The sequence below is a fragment of the Notechis scutatus genome, chromosome 4 (assembly GCF_049901735.1).
Source record: "Notechis scutatus isolate UNSWTSFEM ecotype Mainland chromosome 4, rNotScu1.2, whole genome shotgun sequence".
Taxonomy (NCBI): Eukaryota; Metazoa; Chordata; class Lepidosauria; order Squamata; family Elapidae; genus Notechis; species Notechis scutatus.
Window position 1 is genome coordinate 49572391 of NC_142012.1, and position 18786 is coordinate 49591176.

The 18786-nt window shown below is 39.6% G+C and overlaps 1 protein-coding gene across 18 annotated transcripts in view; it reads left to right on the forward strand.

The window, feature by feature from the left end:
• Nucleotides 1–17090, forward strand: part of PROM1 (prominin 1) — an 85332-nt gene extending 68242 nt beyond the window's left edge. For 8 of the 18 annotated variants that reach the window (XM_087963368.1, XM_087963362.1, XM_087963361.1 and 5 more), the window contains 13 exons: nucleotides 1221–1367; nucleotides 3360–3431; nucleotides 4051–4141; nucleotides 5343–5371; nucleotides 6186–6239; nucleotides 6604–6684; nucleotides 6784–6852; nucleotides 7028–7120; nucleotides 8699–8814; nucleotides 11452–11475; nucleotides 11963–12031; nucleotides 13774–13813; nucleotides 14499–17090. In XM_087963368.1, coding sequence (XP_087819494.1) covers nucleotides 1221–1367; nucleotides 3360–3431; nucleotides 4051–4141; nucleotides 5343–5371; nucleotides 6186–6239; nucleotides 6604–6684; nucleotides 6784–6852; nucleotides 7028–7120; nucleotides 8699–8814; nucleotides 11452–11475; nucleotides 11963–12031; nucleotides 13774–13792 — 864 coding nt within the window. In that variant the 3' untranslated portion in view covers nucleotides 13793–13813; nucleotides 14499–17090. Of the gene's footprint in view, nucleotides 1–1220; nucleotides 1368–3359; nucleotides 3432–4050; nucleotides 4144–5342; nucleotides 5372–6185; nucleotides 6240–6603; nucleotides 6685–6783; nucleotides 6853–7027; nucleotides 7121–8698; nucleotides 8815–10770; nucleotides 11407–11451; nucleotides 11476–11962; nucleotides 12032–13773; nucleotides 13814–14498 lie in introns of those variants that run through there. The other 10 variants (XM_087963366.1, XM_087963376.1, XM_087963377.1 and 7 more) reach the window with 5 other exon arrangements.
• Nucleotides 17091–18786: the final 1696 nt, after the last annotated feature.

Sequence of the window (18786 nt, forward strand, 5' to 3'; positions counted from 1 at the left end):
ATTTTTTCCAGGATGGTTGAGGTTTTGCCACTGTTCGAAGGAAACCTGGGGTTTTCCTGAACATCTTTTGGCTGATGAACATATAGGGTAGCTAGCCACATAAGTTTCAATGATCTTTTTTTGATATGGCCACCAGAATTGGTGCTTCAATTAGGTGTAGGAAAGTGGTTTTCCAGTTGTTCCCCTCTTTAATCCGTAGTCTGTAGTACGCCTTTCATAGATGTAATTTGGTGAAGATCTTCTTCTTTGCCAAGTGGGCAGGCATGTCTTTCATTAACAGGGGGTAAACTTTCTCAGCACAAATAGCATTTAACCCATGCTAGATGGTGGGACCCATCCTTCTTTTCCTGGAATAGGACCAAGGCAGCCATCCATAATTTGGTTGTCTGGATAAATTACCGCTGCAAGTTCTTATCTATAAAGGACCGGAGCTTGTCTAGCTCCTTTGGAGTTATGGTGTATAATTTAGGTTTGAGTAATTTGCCTCCCAGCAATATTTCTATAACTCAGTCGGGGTAGTGGTGAGGGGAGAGCACATCTGAGTCTTTTTCATTGAAAACCTAATCCCAGTACTCCTTGGGATTCGGGGGTCTGCCTTGGTTCATTGCCATATCACTGCAGCAACCTCTCCTTTTACTTAACTGCCAAACGTTGTGAGGCTTTTTCTGAATGGTTTCCTTTTGGGCTCTCTAACAGTTGACTTTTGCTGAATCTTTAATATCCGCCTCCTCTGATTCACATAAGGGTTCCATTTCAGGAGCCATGCAGATCCAGTATGAGGGGTCTACCCATGCCTTGTGCCACAATAAAGCTCAGGGTTTCCTCATTTTCATCTCTATCAGTTTGGTGACAAATGTTGCATAGGCTCCCTGCTATCAAACCATGGCTTTGAAGTTTGGTGCCTCTTCAAGTTTCACATTCCACTCTCACGGTCCATATTTGATCCAGATTGTGTGTTCCAGATTGACACCTCTGGTTCCTGTCACCCTGTCATTCTCTCTCTTCCTCCTTCTGTCCATTCCTTACTTCCCATCCTCCTCCTTACTCCCTTGTGTTTTATGGCAGAATGTCAATGAAGAGAGCTATGCTGAAGATGGCAGATCTGACATGTATCTGATTTGTTGTATGTGATAGGTATGAGGCACTTCTAAAAAAGACACTTGGAAATGAGAGGCATCAAAATTTGAGAATTGTTTCCTTTCACCTCTTTTCCCACACAGTATGCAGAAGATGTGTCCCTTAAAATCAAGAAAATCAATATAAATTTAAGCAATATAGTTTTACTGAGCAACACTGGAAAAGAGAACTTGTTGAATTTTGGTTCTTCGGGAATAAATGAAATCAGCTATGCGGCATACTTGTCAGAGGTAAGCTGTTGACTAAATCTCTAATTCTAGACACCTGACAGGGAGCCATTTTTTCACTTTGCTTTACTCTGATAGTTATAAGAAGCAACTATTATATAACAGAATAACAGTTGGAAAAGACCTTTGAGGTTTTCTAGTCCAACACTATACCATTCCAGACAAGTGGCTGTCCAGTCTCTTCTTCAAATATATACTGTATCATCTACATACAAAGTACTTTGCCTCATTTTGAAAACAAAGTAATACAGGTAATCCCCAGGTTGCAAGTGTTCCCTTAGCGATTGTTCGAAGTTACATGACAAACGCTCCCTAGCATTTACGAATCAGTCCCAAAATTACAAATGTTGCAGAAATTATGAATGTTGCAGCAGCAAAAAAATTGTTTAAGAATGACTGTAGAGGCTCTGCAACATTAGTCTTGCCTATTCACTCCCCTCACCACCCCCACTGGGTCTTCTCAGGCACTCTGCCTGTGGAGACTCACCTTGTGAAGATCTCTCTGTCGTGATTTCTTTGCCTACTTCGTTGCTTCAGGCTTTTGGTACATTTATAGAAAACAGAGGCCTAGCATACTGCGAGATCATGCCAGATCAGTAGCATGATCTCACATGATCTCACACTTTAATCCTCTATTCTTTGAGGCATGGACGTTTGCAAACTAAGTGAAGGCTTTGGTCCTCAGGCCTTCCCTCTGTTTACCATTTCCTTGCCAAAACCTGCAAGGGAGATTGCATCTCTGTGGGTTTTGGCAACCCTTTGAAAAAAAGCCTTTATCAGCATCAGCAAAGCTTGGGAGGAATGGAAGCCTCCTACTGACAAATGCTTTTTTCAAAGGGCTGCTGAAGCCTATAGGGACGCCATCCTCAAGCTCTTTGGTGACAAAAAAAGGAGGCCTGGAGGTGGTACGCGGTCCTCTGTGCCTCCTTTTTCATTGCCAAAACTTTCCTCAAGCAGTTTGGCTGGAAGAAATGAGGCCTAGAAGGACGCAGCCCTCCAAAGCCATCCTCAAGCGGTTTGGCAGCGAGAAAGGAGGCCCAAAATGGTGCGTGTGGCTCTCCAGGCCCCCTTTTTTGTCACCAAAGCCATCCTCAAGCAGTTCGGCAGCAAAAGGAGGCCTGGAAGCCTGTGCATGGCCCTCTGTGCCTTTTTTGTCGCTGAAGCCATCCTCAAACAGTTTGGCAGCAAGAAAGGAGGCCCAGAATTGTGCATGCAGCCCTCCAGGCTTCCTTTTTCATTACCAAAGCCATCCTTAAGCCATTCAGCAGTGAGAAAGAAGGCCCAGAATGGTGTGCATTGCCCTCTAGGCTTCCTTTTTCATCACCAAAGCTGTCATCAAGTGGTTCGGCAGCGAGAAAAGAGGCCTGAAAGGCCGCATGCACCCTTCCAGGCCTCCTTTCTTGCCGCCAAATTGCTTGTGGAAAGCTTCAGTGATGAAAAAGGAGGAAGCAGGTGAAGAAACAGGCTGGAGAGGAGACAGACCTTCATCAGATAAGTGACTCGGCACAGCAGGATGGGTGGGGGGAGCAATTGTGAGGGTCCCAGGGGAGGGAGAATGAGCTGTGGGTCGGAGGAGGCCTTGGGTAGTCTGAAGCAGGTGGCCTGTTCCTGTCCTTCTCCACCCCGAGATGCCTCACATGCATTTAACAAATTGTGAATTCAATTAGTGAATGCTTGGGCAAAAGGAGGGAGTGATCGTGTTCAAGGTATGAGATTCACTCCTACAAATCCTCGGGTTACGAATGGAATGGGAAGGCTCCATTACATTCATAACTTGAGGACTATCTGTATTGCTTATGTAGCCAGACCAGGCTGCCAGAATCAGAATGGGAAACAAACACACATGCACTTTTTGAAGACCTGTCTTTGTCCTGTTAAGCCTTTGACAATCTTCGTTGTACTATCAGACTGATTTTTTTTGTTGCTACAGATTAACCCTGTTCTCCCTCTAAGTCTAATGCTGCATGATTTTCTGTCCTCTCTTCCTCGCTCTAGATTAACAAGAGCATCACCAAAATTGATCTATTGTTATATGCTAATGATTTGGAAGCGAGAGCAGATCAGCTGGTAAGTTGAGCAAGTGGCAATGTTGTAACTACTGAATGGCTGAATGGCTGTCTTAAAGCATGCATAAAATAGAGCATTCTGTAGCAGTTGTTCTGGGGCTCAGGGTTGGGAGTTACAGCAAGGTTTCAAAAATGTCTTTTGAAAGTCGTGGATAATGTTAGGCCCAAAATAACTAAGCCCAGTCTGCAGAACATAATTGTTTAGGAGAAAAGAGGCAGGTTCATGTTAGAAAACTTGTTTTGCTTCTTTTAAGACCCCCACAAGACCATCTAGAATACTTTTAGGAAGAATGTAGATTTTCATCTTGAACAGGAACATGACAATTTAGAATGTTCCTGTTGTTAATCAGCTGCTGGCTTGAAATCTCATGTTACACATTTATAATGAAACTTCTCAGTAGCAGGCATCTGCAATTTTTGATCTCTTGAAAAAATGGTTGGGTTTACATCACATGAAAGCATGTATTTCCCTTGATAATGGATTATTCTAAGTGGAAGCATGCAGACAGGAAAAGAAGGAATATCAGTTTTCTTTTCTGATATTATTGCTTTTCTGCTCTAACAGCAGAATAACTTACATGTTGGAAACCATACATTTAATTGTTTCCTTGCATTTCTAGCCCAAAGGAGCATTAGAAAACGCTTTGAAAGGACATGCAAATACGATTCGGCTGATACATAACCAGCAAGTTGTTCCGTTGGAACAAGGAATGGTAAAAATTTTTTACAGTAATATTGGAATCTGTAATGTATCATATTGATAAACTGGAGCAAGTCCAGAGAAGATTACCAAGATTTATTTATTAGTTTGCTTATTTATTTATATGTCAAATTTATATAGTTGCCCATCTCACAAAACAAATTACTCTGGGCAGCATACAAGAAGCTACAATTAATAAATACAAAAAAAAATCATTAAAACATTAACATCTATAAAAACAAAACTAAAACTAAAACTAGGAAATATTGGATGAAGAAGTGTAAATAATAACTCTCTCAATACTTCACCAGTACCCTGGGGTCCTCAGGGTTGATGTCAGATGGTGAAAAGACCTAGGTGTGTTTAGCTTATAGATGAAAGGTTTGAGAGGGACATGATGGGCAGATATCAGATATCAAGGGCAAAGATTTATTCTCACTTGTTCAAGAAGTCAATACTAAAACAAATGGGGCAAAACTTCAAGGATAAAGTAAACTTTAGGATGAATTTATTGATAGTAAGAGTGGGCAATCAATAGAACAAGTTATTTCATGGAGTGGTTTCTCAGCTGAAAATTTTCAAGCAGAGGTTGTACAGGGATGATATATGCATGAACTTGATGATCTCATAGGTCTTTACAAATTAACAGAGTTGGAAGGGACCTTGTAGGTCATCTAGTCCAACCCCCCCCACCCAAGCAGGAGATCATATACCATTTCTGAAAAATGGCAGTCCAATCTCCTCTTGAAAGCCTCCAGTGATGAAGCTCCCACAACTTCTGAAGACAAGTTGTTCCGTTGGTTGATTGTTCTCACTGTCAGAAAATTTCTCCTTATTTCCAGGTTAAATCTCTCCTCATTTGGTTTCCATCCATTATTCCTTGTCTGGCCTACAGGACCTTTAGAAAATAGCTTGACCCCTTCCTCCTCTCTGTGGCAGCCCCTCAAATATTGAAGCACTGCTATCATGACTCCCCTGGTCGTTCTCTTCATTAAACTCGCCATGCTAAGTACTTGCAAACGTTCATTGTATGTTTTAGCCTCCAAACTGGTTGAACACCACCTCCCCGCCAATGTCTGTGGGTGCTAATTTTCTCTTAATGTTGCGGTAATTTGTCTTGACCATCTTCTTCTCTGAAAAGTCTCTATTGTTTTCTTCATAATTTTTCCTGCTGAGTAATTTTAATCATCCTCAATCTTTTATTTCAAAAACTGGCTGTCAAGAAATATGTTAGAGCTAGGGTAAGTGTTTTTCCTTTCTTATACTGAAATCGAATAATTAGCTTAAGCCTGTTTCAGACAGTCTTTATTAAGCATGTAACTAAGCTTGACTTCAGTTGAAGAAAAGACTAAAAAGTATCAAAGACTTCACAGTAAATTACCTTTGCTAATGTTGAATGTTAGTTCAATCACTAGAAGTATTTTTAAAAGCACGAAAGCATGTTAAAAATCATGAACACTGGCTACATAGATTTGTAAAGAAAATAATTTTGAGATACTTTTATAATCTTGGTCTGCTTCCTATAATTCTCCAATATTCAAGACACTCAGGGTCTGCAAACTTTAATCTATTTGCCCCCATTATCTCAAGGACAGAGAGTGGATATTTTTTTCTGCTTATTTTTTCTTCTTCTTAACAGCAGTGGAGAATAAGGACTGAGATGAAATGCTGTGCATATGCTAAAATTTACAATTCAAGAAGAAAAGCACAACTCTTCACATGGGCTGAAGGTTATAGAAGCAGCTCAGCAATTATAGCATCAAATAATTCTAGTATTTTCCTGTCTCTTACCATACTGGTTGGTGTATCATGCAGTTTAACTAATCGGCTACTAGATATTTTATACAATTATAAAGGACCAGCTTTAAAACAGATCTTTGCATGTATCTGCGACAAGATTATAAAAGTATCTCAAAATTATTGCATATCTTTATTTTCACAATTATAACAATTCCCCTCCCCACATACACACCTAAGCATTAAAAGTAATGGCATAAAAAGTGTGTGGCTCAAGCTATTAGAGATAAAATCTTTGTTTTCTTTATTATAAACTAGAGTACTTTAAACCAGAGTATTCGGTTACTACAGAAAACGTCATTAGAACTTCCAGTAAGTTTTTCTTTCTTATCTTCTACAATAAATGAACATTTATTTCTCAGTGTTTTGCTTATAATAGGCCAAGTGTTTGTTAAAAACTAGCTATTTTTTTAAAAAAGTTTTAATTAAGTATTAAAGAATAAGCAGAACATTTTAATGAATTTTATCTCCATTTAATAGGAAATTAAAGAAAAGTGATCTATCTAGTTTGCTTTTTAAATATCCTGCTATGGATTTTAATCCTTTTTTCTTTAAATAACTATGGAAATCTAGATTTTAAAAAATTGCAGTGTCTGGCTAGGCACTGTTTCAAGACCTTAATTCATCACAATTGGAGGATGGGTTTCACCTAAGGTCTTTTCTCCCGCTTTTCCAGGAAAAAGTGAGAAGTGTAATCAGTGCCATTGAAGCCACTCAACTTCTTATAAACAACAATGCTTCATTTATAATTGTCCAGGTAAATATTTTTGTCATAGTAACCCTTAAAAGAAATCCTTACACTGAACATAGCTTTGGATTCTTATATGCCTCTTAACAATGGTTTCTTTCTTTCAAGGAAGCTAAGAAATACATGGATACTATCTTAGGTTACTTTGAGCAGTATTCAGTATGGGTGAAGGATTCGGTAAGACCTTTTGGTTTATTGGATTGTTTTCTCATCAGTTATGAAAATCTAGATCAAATATGCAGCCAAGAATCAAAACTGAATACATTTGAATTCATTTCTGTCTTAAGATGGGTGTGGAGAAGCATGTTCATGGACACATTAGAACATCAAATCTGTGTCTCATCTCTTGCAGATTACTACACAAGTAGCAACCTGTAAACCAATTGCAAATACGATTGATACAGCTGTCGATATATTTCTGTGCAGCTATGTAATGGATTCTTTGGTAAGTGGGAATTAGAGGAGGGTGTGGGTGTTTAAGCCATCTCTCTGCCAGAAACTTTATCTGCTCGTTAGAGTGAAGAAGCCAATAAGATTGATAATGCTTTTCTATTATAGTTTCTCTGTGGATTTATGCCACTTTCTGTTGGATTCCTCATAAAACAAATTTTATGATAAATAAGACTGATAACCAGCCTTATTCAAACATATCTTTATCAAGCTAAAGGAAGGATATAAAGGAAATCGCTTTATCAAGATAAGGGAATAAATAAGAAAAAAATATGGCTGCACTACTGTGTGTGTATTTTGACTATCTGAAAATACTAAGTCAAGGAAGGATTTTTTTTAACTGCCATTTAAATATGAAACCAAACCAGCTTGCTATCTTTTTAGTTTGATTCATGTAAAATTAGCTGTCCAAAACAAAAATCTGAGTTTTTGCTTTGTTTTAGACTTTTCCTAAATCAGAGCTTCACAGCAGAATGATCTCATAAAACTGAAAAGTGTTATGTAAAAATGGGAATTGCAGGTGATTCTTGGAAGCTGATGGCCTGCTTGGAGGCCAGGCCCTTCTTTGCATGGTTTTGTCCCTAAGGTCTTCTGCTTATGGTTTTACAATCTGTCTCTGGTTTGGGCTACCCCATCCACAGAAGGATCTCTAGTAGGGCTCTGCAGGAGGTTCAGATTCCACAGGGAAAAGCTCCATCCTGACTCACCCGGAGGAGCAAAACAAGAAGGAAGTTGAATTCAAGGCTAAAGTAAACTTTCCATGCAAGAAAAGACTTAATGGCCTATGACAGTGATGGCTAACCTATGACACGTGTGTCACTCGTGACACGCCGAGGCACTTTGACTGACACGCCTGTTGGTCCGCTCGGGAGGAGGGGGAGGAGGTGGTGGCGGCGGCTCGCGTTGTTTTCTGAGCTCTAGGCTCTAGGCTCGCGGGCTCAGAAAACAACGCGAGCCGCCACCACCACCTCCTCCTCCTCCTCCTCCCAGTGGACTGAAAGCAGCTGGGGCTGAGGAAACGAAGCCAAGCAGAGTCGAAGCCACCTTGGCTCGCGTTGTTTTCTGAGTCCACGAGCCTAGAGCCTAGAGCTCAGAAAACAACGCGAGCCACCGCCACCACCTCCTCCCCCTCCTCCCGAGCGGACTGAAAGCAGCTGGGGCTGAGGAAACGAAGCCAAGCAGAGCCGAAGCCACCTCGGCTCGCATTGTTTTTGAAGTGACACACGACCCGAGGAAGGCTACACTTTTTCCCGATTTTCGACACACCAAGCTGAAAAGGTTAGCCATCACTGGCCTATGATCTCATGAGCAGTAAATGTCTTTGCTAAGTTGGAGGGCTTAGCAACTATACTTGAACAACTGCATCCCTTGAAACACACATTTTCATCCTTCTTAAAACTGAAGTTTTGCTTGTTTATTGCTAGAATACTCAAGTGACTCTAGTTTGGTGTTTTTACCTAAGTGAAAAAGGATGAATAGCTTTGAGATGAAGCTTACAGAAGGAATGAGGAAGAAGCATTCCAAGCAGCTTGGATTAGATATGCATCCAATTGTTCTTTTTCCTTTTTGTTAGAATGCTTTCTGGTTCGGACTAGGAGGCTGTTGCATCTTGCTGATCCCTGCCATTATTTGTGCGGTGAAACTAGCCAAATTCTATCGCAGGATGGATACCGAGGATGTGTATGATGAGTAAGTAAAAATAGAATGAGTCAGAGTAACAGGCTCCATTGCAGAGGTTGTATTCAGCCGGTTCACACCAGTTCTGGTGACCCGGTAGCAAGAATTTGGCGTGGGTCGTGGAACCAATAGTGACTTCTGGCTGGCCGCGCCCCCAAACCAGTACGGTCGCGCGACGATCACTCGCCCCTTCCCGCTGCTCAACACTTGACGCTCGAGTCACTCATCTTTTCCAGCTGCTCAAAGCTCACCCTGCCCACCCCTGCCCTATATATGTTGCCTTCACCACATGGCCCAGCTAATCGCCTTCCAGTTGCCTTGTTGATAACCGGTCAGCTCACCAAAGGTAAGCAATGCATGCCGCCCACTGACCCTTTGTCTTGGCTTGGGGGCTGGGGCCCCAGGGACGCGCACTATTCCCTGAGTCCCTGGAACCGTCAGCTGCCTTGACTGGGTTGGGGAATGCATGATTCAACAGCTCCGGCCTTGCCCCGGAGCCGCCGCCCGCTCACTACCCACTCTTCCTTAAGCATGATGTGTTGCCCATTTTCCCCTCTGGAGGGGAAAGGCCTCTGGAGGCCAGAAACAGTCCAATTTTTGGCCTGCAGAGTGCTTCTGGAAGCCAGGGCAGGCAAAAATGATATGTATGGAAGGCTTGGGAGGCCAAAGACAGGCCTGATTTGGGCCGGCAGAGTGCTTCTGGGGGCTGGGGAGGGCAAAAATGGGACATGTGGAGGGTTTGGGAGGCCAAAAACAGGCCCGTATTTGCTCTATAAGATGCACAGGCATTTCCACCCACTTTTTTGGTGAAAAAAGTGCCTTATAGTACAAAAAACGTGGTATTTTGACACCCTCCCATGCCAGCCCCTCCCTCAGAGATAGGTCATCTTTGTGGTGCTAGAACCATTCATGTCTTATTCAGAGCAACTTTTAAGGGTTGTGCTAAGTCTTGGGTTGGCTCTGGCTGGGTCATTTCTTGTTGGGTGAGAGCTGGTGCTGCACGCCGCTTGGATGAGATGATGGCTGTCATCAGTACCTCTCAGGCACTGTTGTACTTCAGCCTGTAGGAGATGGCATCTGCAAGGAAGTTGCCCGCCCCTCCCCGACATATGCGGAGTATGAAGTTGAACCAGTTAAAGCAGGGGAGGGATTCAAATTTTTTAACAACTGGTTCTATGGGCATGGCTTAGACAGTGGGCGTGGCTTGGTGGTCATGTGACTGGGTGGACATGGCTTTCTGGTCATGTTATTGGCTGGGCGTGGCCAACTCAATATCACTCACATCGAGAAACGCATCTCCTCACCTGGCCTTTCATGACTGTGGGGATGCTGCAACAGTCATAAGTGTGAAAAATGGTCATAAGTCACTTTTTTCAGTGCCATTGTAACTTTGAATGGTCACTCCACTCAAGCAAAGTACCAGCAAAGGAGGGAAAAATAATCCAGAGAAGTTCCTGAGACAGGAAGTCTAGTCCTGCCAAGAATGTAATAAGGATTAACTGAGAGGCAGTTTCTGTAAGCAACACCAGAATGTTTCCTTCCTGCCTTCCTTACAGGATTAGGCCAGTAATTTCTTCTAACAACCGGTTCTCCGAACTGCTTAGCATGTTAACAACCTGTTCTAGCAAATAGGTGCAAACTGGTAGAATCCCAAACCTGAATGCAGCTGTCCTTGGGGAATACAAGAATGTCAGTCCATACATTTTCTTTTTTCTGTTGATCCTGAAAAGAGCAATGAGGATAAACGGAGCCGGTAGGCAAGGCACATTTTACAAAATCTCCCTGCCAACACCTGTGCTCACTGATATGCGCAAAGGCACAGGTAAAGCCACTGCTGCAATTTGAAACTGGGGACAATTCTTGTCATCTCTCTGATAACTGCAGGCAAAGTAGATTGGAGAACCCTCCAAGAACAGCCACAATGCAAGAGGATCACACATGGAACCAAAATTGTGCTATATTTTCTAGGAGTATCTGCAAGGTGTGGCCAAAATAATCAGAATGGCAGGCACAATCAAGATGGCAGCCATAGCAAAAAGATGGTGAGAAGCTTGGAAGCTAAATTCCACACAGACTAGTTGTAGGAACTTGGCATGAATAGCCTTAAGAAGAGAAGACAACTGCGGGGAGGCATAGCCATCCAAAATTTGAAGGGTCAACACAGGGAAAAGTATGTGATTTATTCTCCACAATAAATTTAATAAATAAATAAAAACTACAAGTTCTACAAGATTGGCCCCGTTATGGCAGCCATGTTGATTTTTTTTACCACATCTTGAAATTATTCCTGATAGTTAGCTTCCATATTTTCCTTGCCATAGCTCTTAGTTTATGCCCTGCTCTGCATAATAGGATTTCTCTTTTTCCGTCTTGCAGTTCATCTGTCTCAGGGATTTGGCACATTATGATAACTGTATTTGCTGATTTTTCACTAGTCTCTACTTTTATGAATCATTTTCGGTAGGTTTTTCCAATGCCTTTTCCAATCTCCCCCCCCACCTTTTTTTTAAAAAAATTCTCATTTGTTTCTTTGAGACGAAGATTGTGTTTATATCACACTTTTGCTATAAGAGAAAAAAAAATACTGCTATGCCAAACATTATTTTCTAGAAATAACATGATAATTCTTTTTTCTTATTATTTTTGTAGTGTTGAAACTATGCCCATGAAAAAGTAAGAAAGCTTTATTAATCATATGGCATGTAAAGCGGGAGTGATTGTGATTTTGTTTTTTTATGGGTTTTTAAGTTTCAAACATAACATATTTAGATTGTCAAACATTTTCAAACATAACATATTTGGATTGTTGATTTTTCTCTATCACTGCCTTTTTGATCTACATACATAGCTACAAAATTTTACATTCAAAATGTTTCGACATGGAACATTCTGTAGAATTCCCTTCCATTCCATAGATTTCATAGGCTCCAATGAGAGTCTGTTTATTTGCATTATTTTATATGTTATAGGATACTAGATGAATTGGTGTTTTCTGTTATTGGTTGTGGTATAAGTTGCTGTATCTAACATTTTTTGGAAAGGCAACTGATAACATTTCAGATAATGACCTTTTTAATTACCATCTTTGTAACTGCAATTTGAATTAAATTGCGTTTTATCATTAACCCACTCCTTTCCTCATGTATTTATTTTATTACAGTTTGGAAAATTGTAATATTGGTTATCATAAAGAGCAATTATATGGTATACACAATCCAGTTATGACAAGGTAAACCAAGTTTAAAACTGCCCACCTTTTAAGTGTCCTTAGTGTTTCTTGTATTGTTCATATACACTTCTGCACGTTTTAAAGTCAATATCTTTTCTTTTTGCATGATTTTTCCTTGACTATGTTTTTTCACATTATATCCATTATATAAAAATATAATTTTAATAGTGAAATTGGTTTCATTACTTAGCAACTGCTCTCTTTTTAAACATTGTTTTCAAAACATTTATTTGAAGTTGAAAAGCATTACAAATATGTCTTTTTTTTAAAAAAACAAGCCATAGTAGTTTGAGTTATATATAAATTAAATAGCAGTCTACATACCATTATTTTATTTTAAAAACCTATCATTTTAAAAATAAAGCCATACATACATACATACATACATACATACATACATACATACATACATTCAACAAAGAACAAAAATGTAAGATGTATTAAAAGGAATATTTGTAAACTAAACAAGGAAATTAAAAATACATTAGTTTCTATTTAAATTATATTTATCATATTAAAGGCCATGTATAAATAAGTAGATAAAGTAGACTATTAAATAAGTAGACTATTAACATTATATTTTTTTCTCTTATTTCCATATTATGATGCAATTTTTAAACAAGGAATTAAACTAGACAGGATCGTATTATCTTGGCTAATATCCCAGCTGATTCCAAGGCTGAGAGTTGACAAATTTTATGGTAGCCAACATCTAGAGTCTAGGATACCATTATTCTTTGATGATCATCTGATCAGGCTTCTTGCCACAGTCCAATGGCATTATATTCTAAGTGCTCTATAGAGTGAAAGATTCCAAATTTTTGGAATATATTTTAAGAAAACATTAACTTTTTTAAACCTTAAATCCCTTCTAGTTACCCCTAGCAATAATGACTAACCAATTGCAATATTTCTAACATGTACCCCAAAGTTCCTTCAGCTTTGGATATGCTGAAAACCAGCTTTTTGAAGTAAAGCAAAGTTCCACAGCAATATTTGCTAAGGAACTAGGGGAAAGGTTGAAAAACAGAACAAGACCACCCTATTTCACAATTGTCATGGACAATTTTGAAGTTAGATGCCAATTTCTAAAATTGAGATGGTCTGTTCAGAATACTTCAAACTCCAAATCTACTTCTGTCACAAATCATCAGTATTTCTAATTTTAAAAATTAATAGACATTGAAAACTCCTTTTGTGAAAAGTTGTCTTCTATAGGGATATTGACAGGAAAATCTGTCGAAAGCACGTTAGGAAATCAATTAGCATTCTTTCAAGCATCCATTTCCTTTCATCTTTCCATAGTCAAAAATCATACCATGGACATCTATGCTGAAGGAACTTTGGGGTACATTGGAGAGATATTGCAAAGACTAGCTCTTGAACTCCTTTTCCCCAATTTTTCATACCAAAGCTTTATAACCTTTGCTCTCTTCCCCTAGTTATTCCTTATCTTCTTTTCCAATCTGCATGCCCTTGTTCTCAATTCTTAGTGGGTTATAAAGAGCTTTATGTTTTTGTTCATAAAGAAAAGTCGAGGGCTCAATGCCCTGGTGCCTTTTGTGATCACAAATGCATGACCTCATCGTGGCTACATTTCCAACCTAGGAATTGGAATAAAACTGGGTAATAAAAGCTCCTTTTCACTCTTCAGTTTCTATATTGTATTGTTCTTGACTTACCATATTTGTGTAGTTATCTCCATACAGATTTATATTTTTGTGGATTTTTTCCCCTCTTAGCTCTGTGGAACAGTGGTAACTCAGACTGGAATGATTAACCGTAAGTTGCATGGCTTATTTATCTGTTAAAATTTTGGTGGCCTTAAAAAGTTCATGTAAATGCTAACAAAGATGCAAATGTTTGAGGGCAAGGCTTCCCAAATGATTTTCAACTCTTTATAGTGGTGGCCATTTTCACTTGTGTATGTACTTTCATTGCATGTGTGTGTGTGTGTATGCACTGGGAAGCCCAGGGCCACCTGCCTAAGCTTCAGATGGAGGAAGAAGAGAATGTCTTAGAATTTGCCTTCCTTTTGGAGAGGCAGTGGGGGATGACAATGACAACGAGGATGATTTTCTCCACAGCTCCAGACTCATCCAGCCCATCTGTAGACCTGATTTTTCTGCCTTGGCTTTGTCTGCCATGTCAACTTTGGCTCTAGACAGTTCATTTTTCAGAGAGAGATCATGCTGATGGGTGGACAGACAGACAGATAAGCCTAGGCCTCTTGATATTTTTTTTTTCAATCTTCTGTCATATTAGAAAGATTAAAAGCCCCCTCAGAGGCACCAGTTGTCATGGAGGCCTCTGCAATTTTCCCTATTTTTGACCCGAAACATGGCAGTATCCGAGTCCACTTATAGTCATGTTTCCACTATCACTGGAAAGTGATTTCACCTCTATTCTCTTGTAATGGGACAATCCTGAAAGAGCTCTGAATTTTGTCTTGTGACTTTCTTTTCAGCTTCTGGAAACAACAGTTTCTCCTCAAGGAAGGCACCACTGAATCATCCTGTTTGAAGACGGCACAGCAAACAAATTTTGCATAAAAAAAAGAATTACTGAATCTTTGGTCATAAAGTGAATGACAATTCACCAATGACAGGTTAACCAATGACAGGTTAATGGCAATCAGGCCACCTGGCCTCCGTTTTTGCTGCCAAGAAACCATTAAAACTTAGCTGTAATGGGCTGTGGTCTTGTTTCATTAAATTGTTTTCATTTTTTTTTCGTGTATCATATAAATGAAATGAAACAGGTCTAACTGAATATTGTCCTCATTTTATTTTATTTTTGCTTCACCTAAATAGTCTGTTCAAAATGAATTAGATTCTTCTTAAAATATCCAGTGATGTTTGTATGCTTTATAAAATATGTTTATATGAAAAATGCATTTGAATACAGAGACTTTTATACCTGAGATTTTTACAGCTGTCTCACAACAATTAAGCAACATTTGTTATCTTTCATAAGTAACCTGTTCAGTAATCAATATTTCTCTGGTGCTGTTAAAAGTGCAGGAAAAAAAGCAACTATGGAACTATGGATCCTGTCTTATGCTGTTTTCAAAAATATGAATGTAAATGAAGGATAATATTTTTTCTGATTTCTTATTTAAGACAGTATTTTTATTTAGGCTGAAACATGTATCTATGCGAGGAGAGCAATGTATGGTTGATTTGTCTGTCTCTGAACACACAGGTAGACAAATAAGCAGTGGGGATCTTTTATAATATAAGAAGAGATATTCCCCCAAAAAATCTATCTGAAGCTTCAGGAAAGTGATTAGATGCACCAGAAGACAACCACTGACTCACTTCGGTGAAATATCTAAATATTGTAAATCGCCACCATATTCCCAATGTGAATAAGTCTGATTCTCCTAGTCATTATTTCTGAATCACAGAAGCTGTGTTGAGGTTGAATTTTTGATACCTACCGTGTTTCCCCGAAAATAAAACCTATCCAAAAAATAAGACCTACTAGATTTTTGTGCATGCATCCGATATAAACCCTATCCCCAAAATAAGCCCTACGTAAGTGCCTGTGCAGCCATTCAGCCGCCCATTCCATCTGGTTTATTGTGTCATGGCTGCAAGGCGAGATGGAGGGGTAGAGCTGCTTCACACGCCCCGCGCCAGCTTACCTCAGGGTCCATGCAGCCAGGCCATCCATGCCAAGACATCACTCAGCCTCCTCTGTTGTGGCTGCATGAGCAAGCAGAAGTGGGCTGGCAGCCACACAAGGCCCTGCTGGACAGGGCTGGTGGAGCCATCACCACGAGGCGAGGCAGGTGTTAGGGCATGGGTGGCTTGGCTGTGGGGCCCTAAGGTAAGCTGGTGTGGGGTGTGTGAAGCAGCTCTACCCCCTGCCTTGCGGCAATGGCATTGATGTAACGTGTGGCCTCCTGCCCTGCCGCAAGCAGAAGAAGTGAGCCTCCGATGTACTCTTAAATTACATGGGGGAAGAAATAAGATATCCTCTGAAAATAAGCCCTAGTGCTTATTTTGGAGCCCAAAAGAAAATAAGTTCAGGTTTTATTTTTGGGGAAACGGTATGTAAATGAGAAGCTTCAGAGTATCTCAGAGCTGCTTTGCAGTGGCTAACATTGCCAAAGGTGTGACTTTTATTTTCAGGTATGTAGCAATAGCAATAGCACTTAGATTTATATACCGTCTTAGAGTGCTTTGTAGCCCTTTCTAAGCAGTTTACAGAGTCAGCATATTGCCCCCAACAATCTGGGTCCTCATATTTCCCACCTTGGAAGGATGGAAGGCTGAGTCAACCTTGAGCCTAGTGGGACTTGAACTGTCAAATTGCAGGCAGCTGATAGTCAGCAGAATTGCCCTGCAGTACAGCATTCTAACCACTGCACCAAATGTGAGGTAATAAATTGTGATATAACATTGTCTTTGAACAATGGAAGGGAGTATGAATGATTTCTACAATTATGAAGAGGGGCCAGTACTATTAGATGATAATTGCAGAAAGAACGTGAAGAAATATTGCGGTATATGCCAATAATACTAAGAATGTGTTCCTACATGTACAGTCCATTTTGGGAGATCACAAGATTTTCCAAGCTGGAATTGAATTCTAATAATCATTCTAATAATCATTTTAAGATACTTAAAGATTGGACAGTTAATATGCACCCATAATTTAATTATGCAATATGCAATCAGAGTAAACCACATGATTCAATACTTCTGCCTAACACTAAAGTTTAAAAATAACTTGTATTCCATTGACTGCAGCAAGTTTTTCAGTAATAGGACAATTTTTAAGCTATCCAGTATGTAGAATACTTAAGAAGGTTGGGTATATGTGTTAGGTGTGTGTGTGTGTGTTCAATATTGTAGAAAAACATTCTTGTTTTTAATCTGACAATGTCTTTCAGTAATTTAAATAAAATCTAGATTGATATTTGTTTCAAATGGAAGGAGTTGGTAAACAAGATTAAAACTTGGTTGTCTATCAGAGATAAATGGATTCTGCTTAAGCAATTTGTTCCAGTTGTGCTGGCATCCATAATAAATCATGATGACATGTGAAATTATTGATCATGCTCAATTATGACATGCATCAGAAGAAGTCAACATGTGTGAAGAAACAGGTGCTTTCCTAGCTTCATTGTTGTCTTGTCTCCCCACTTTAGAAAGTCTATTGAAAGGAGGGGGTCTTCAGCAGCACACAGGGAGTCTTAGATGAAGAAATGACCAATTACTCAGAATAATCTAGAGTACTTAGAGGCAAATTCTGGCCCAAGATTCTGATATAGAGTATTTCTAGGGACAAATAACAGCACAGCTGCTCTTACTAACTGAGCTGAACAGCAACTTGGAATATGGTTTCATATGAAATCTCCAGTAATATCTTGAATTGATAGTTGGTAGATTTAATGGAATATGCATACATAATATGTACCCCAATACCCAATACTTGATTGGGATAAGATCAGTATTCATAATACTTTGCATTGTCCCAACCTGGATATGTAAGAATAGTTCATTTTGTGGGGATGAATTTTCCAAACTTTCAACTATTTTGTGGGGATGAATTTTCCAAACTTCAAGTGGAAAAGTTACCATTTCTACATCTCCTCCCAGAAGCTCCTCTGGAGTTAACTTTGTTGCTTTGGTCCTTGATGCAGGACTGAAATTCCACATGGCCAGTACAAGCTCTGTGAAAGAAGAATAGGCATTTGTAACATATACAGAGAAAAGACTCAAGTTGGAGTAGTAAAAAGAGAGCTTTAAGTCCAACACAAATCTGAATTTAAAATTTGAAATCACATTCAACAGCAGAAGGAATTTCATAATGAAGGCACTAAATCCCAAAATAATATAAGCATCAACAGGATCTAAAAGGGGCAAGAGTTGCGTTTCCCAGAAAGGATTTTAGAAAAATAAGAGTAAATCATAACCACCGCTATTGCCCAGTGTGGATCTTTTATCCCAAATTCTTCACTTCTGTTCTTAAAAAGTGCTAACAAAAAATCCCCACAATGGTAAAGTAGGTCAACAACAAGAGTGTTGATGGAAGAATTCTTAAAGTCCTTCCCCTTGGCTCCCTTCTTAAAGCTGGCATCTTTGTTAAAGCTGGCATCTTTGTTTTTTTCACATTGGAAGCTTCTGAGGCAGGTGGAGAAGTCCCACAAACATGACCAGTAGATGGTGCTACAACGACAGTAAAAATAACCCACATCAATGCATGCTACTTCTCCCAACAGGTGAGCAACTGAGGTGACCTGAAAATAACTAGTCACTCCATGTCTCATTCTGTGGTGGCTAAACCAAAAGTCTTTGGAAGCTGAAATTGAAAAGTCTACTGGAAAGATGCAAAATAAAGTTCCTTCTGGTACTAAAATATGACATCTGCTCTGGGCATTCCCAGGTCAAAGATATTCTTGTCTCAGATACACTTTTCTAGGGCTGCCCTACTTCCTGCAGGATATCAGTGATGCATTCCTGGAAAATAAGGCAATCTACAGTCTAGAAGAACCTGAATGGATAGATATTTAGCTATCTTGTTAATAGAAGACTTTCACAACATTAAATCTAAACACTGAGATTGTAGCATCTCAGAACGAAACAGTTCAAGGTTAACCCGCAGGCATATTAGCCTTTAAAAGAAAATTTGTACAGAAAAGAAATTGCAGCTTATAAGCCACAAAATAGCAATTCCCTTGAGCACGAGAAGTGAAAAGCTGGAGATTTAATCAAAGCTAATGGTATCTCATTGTTCTACAT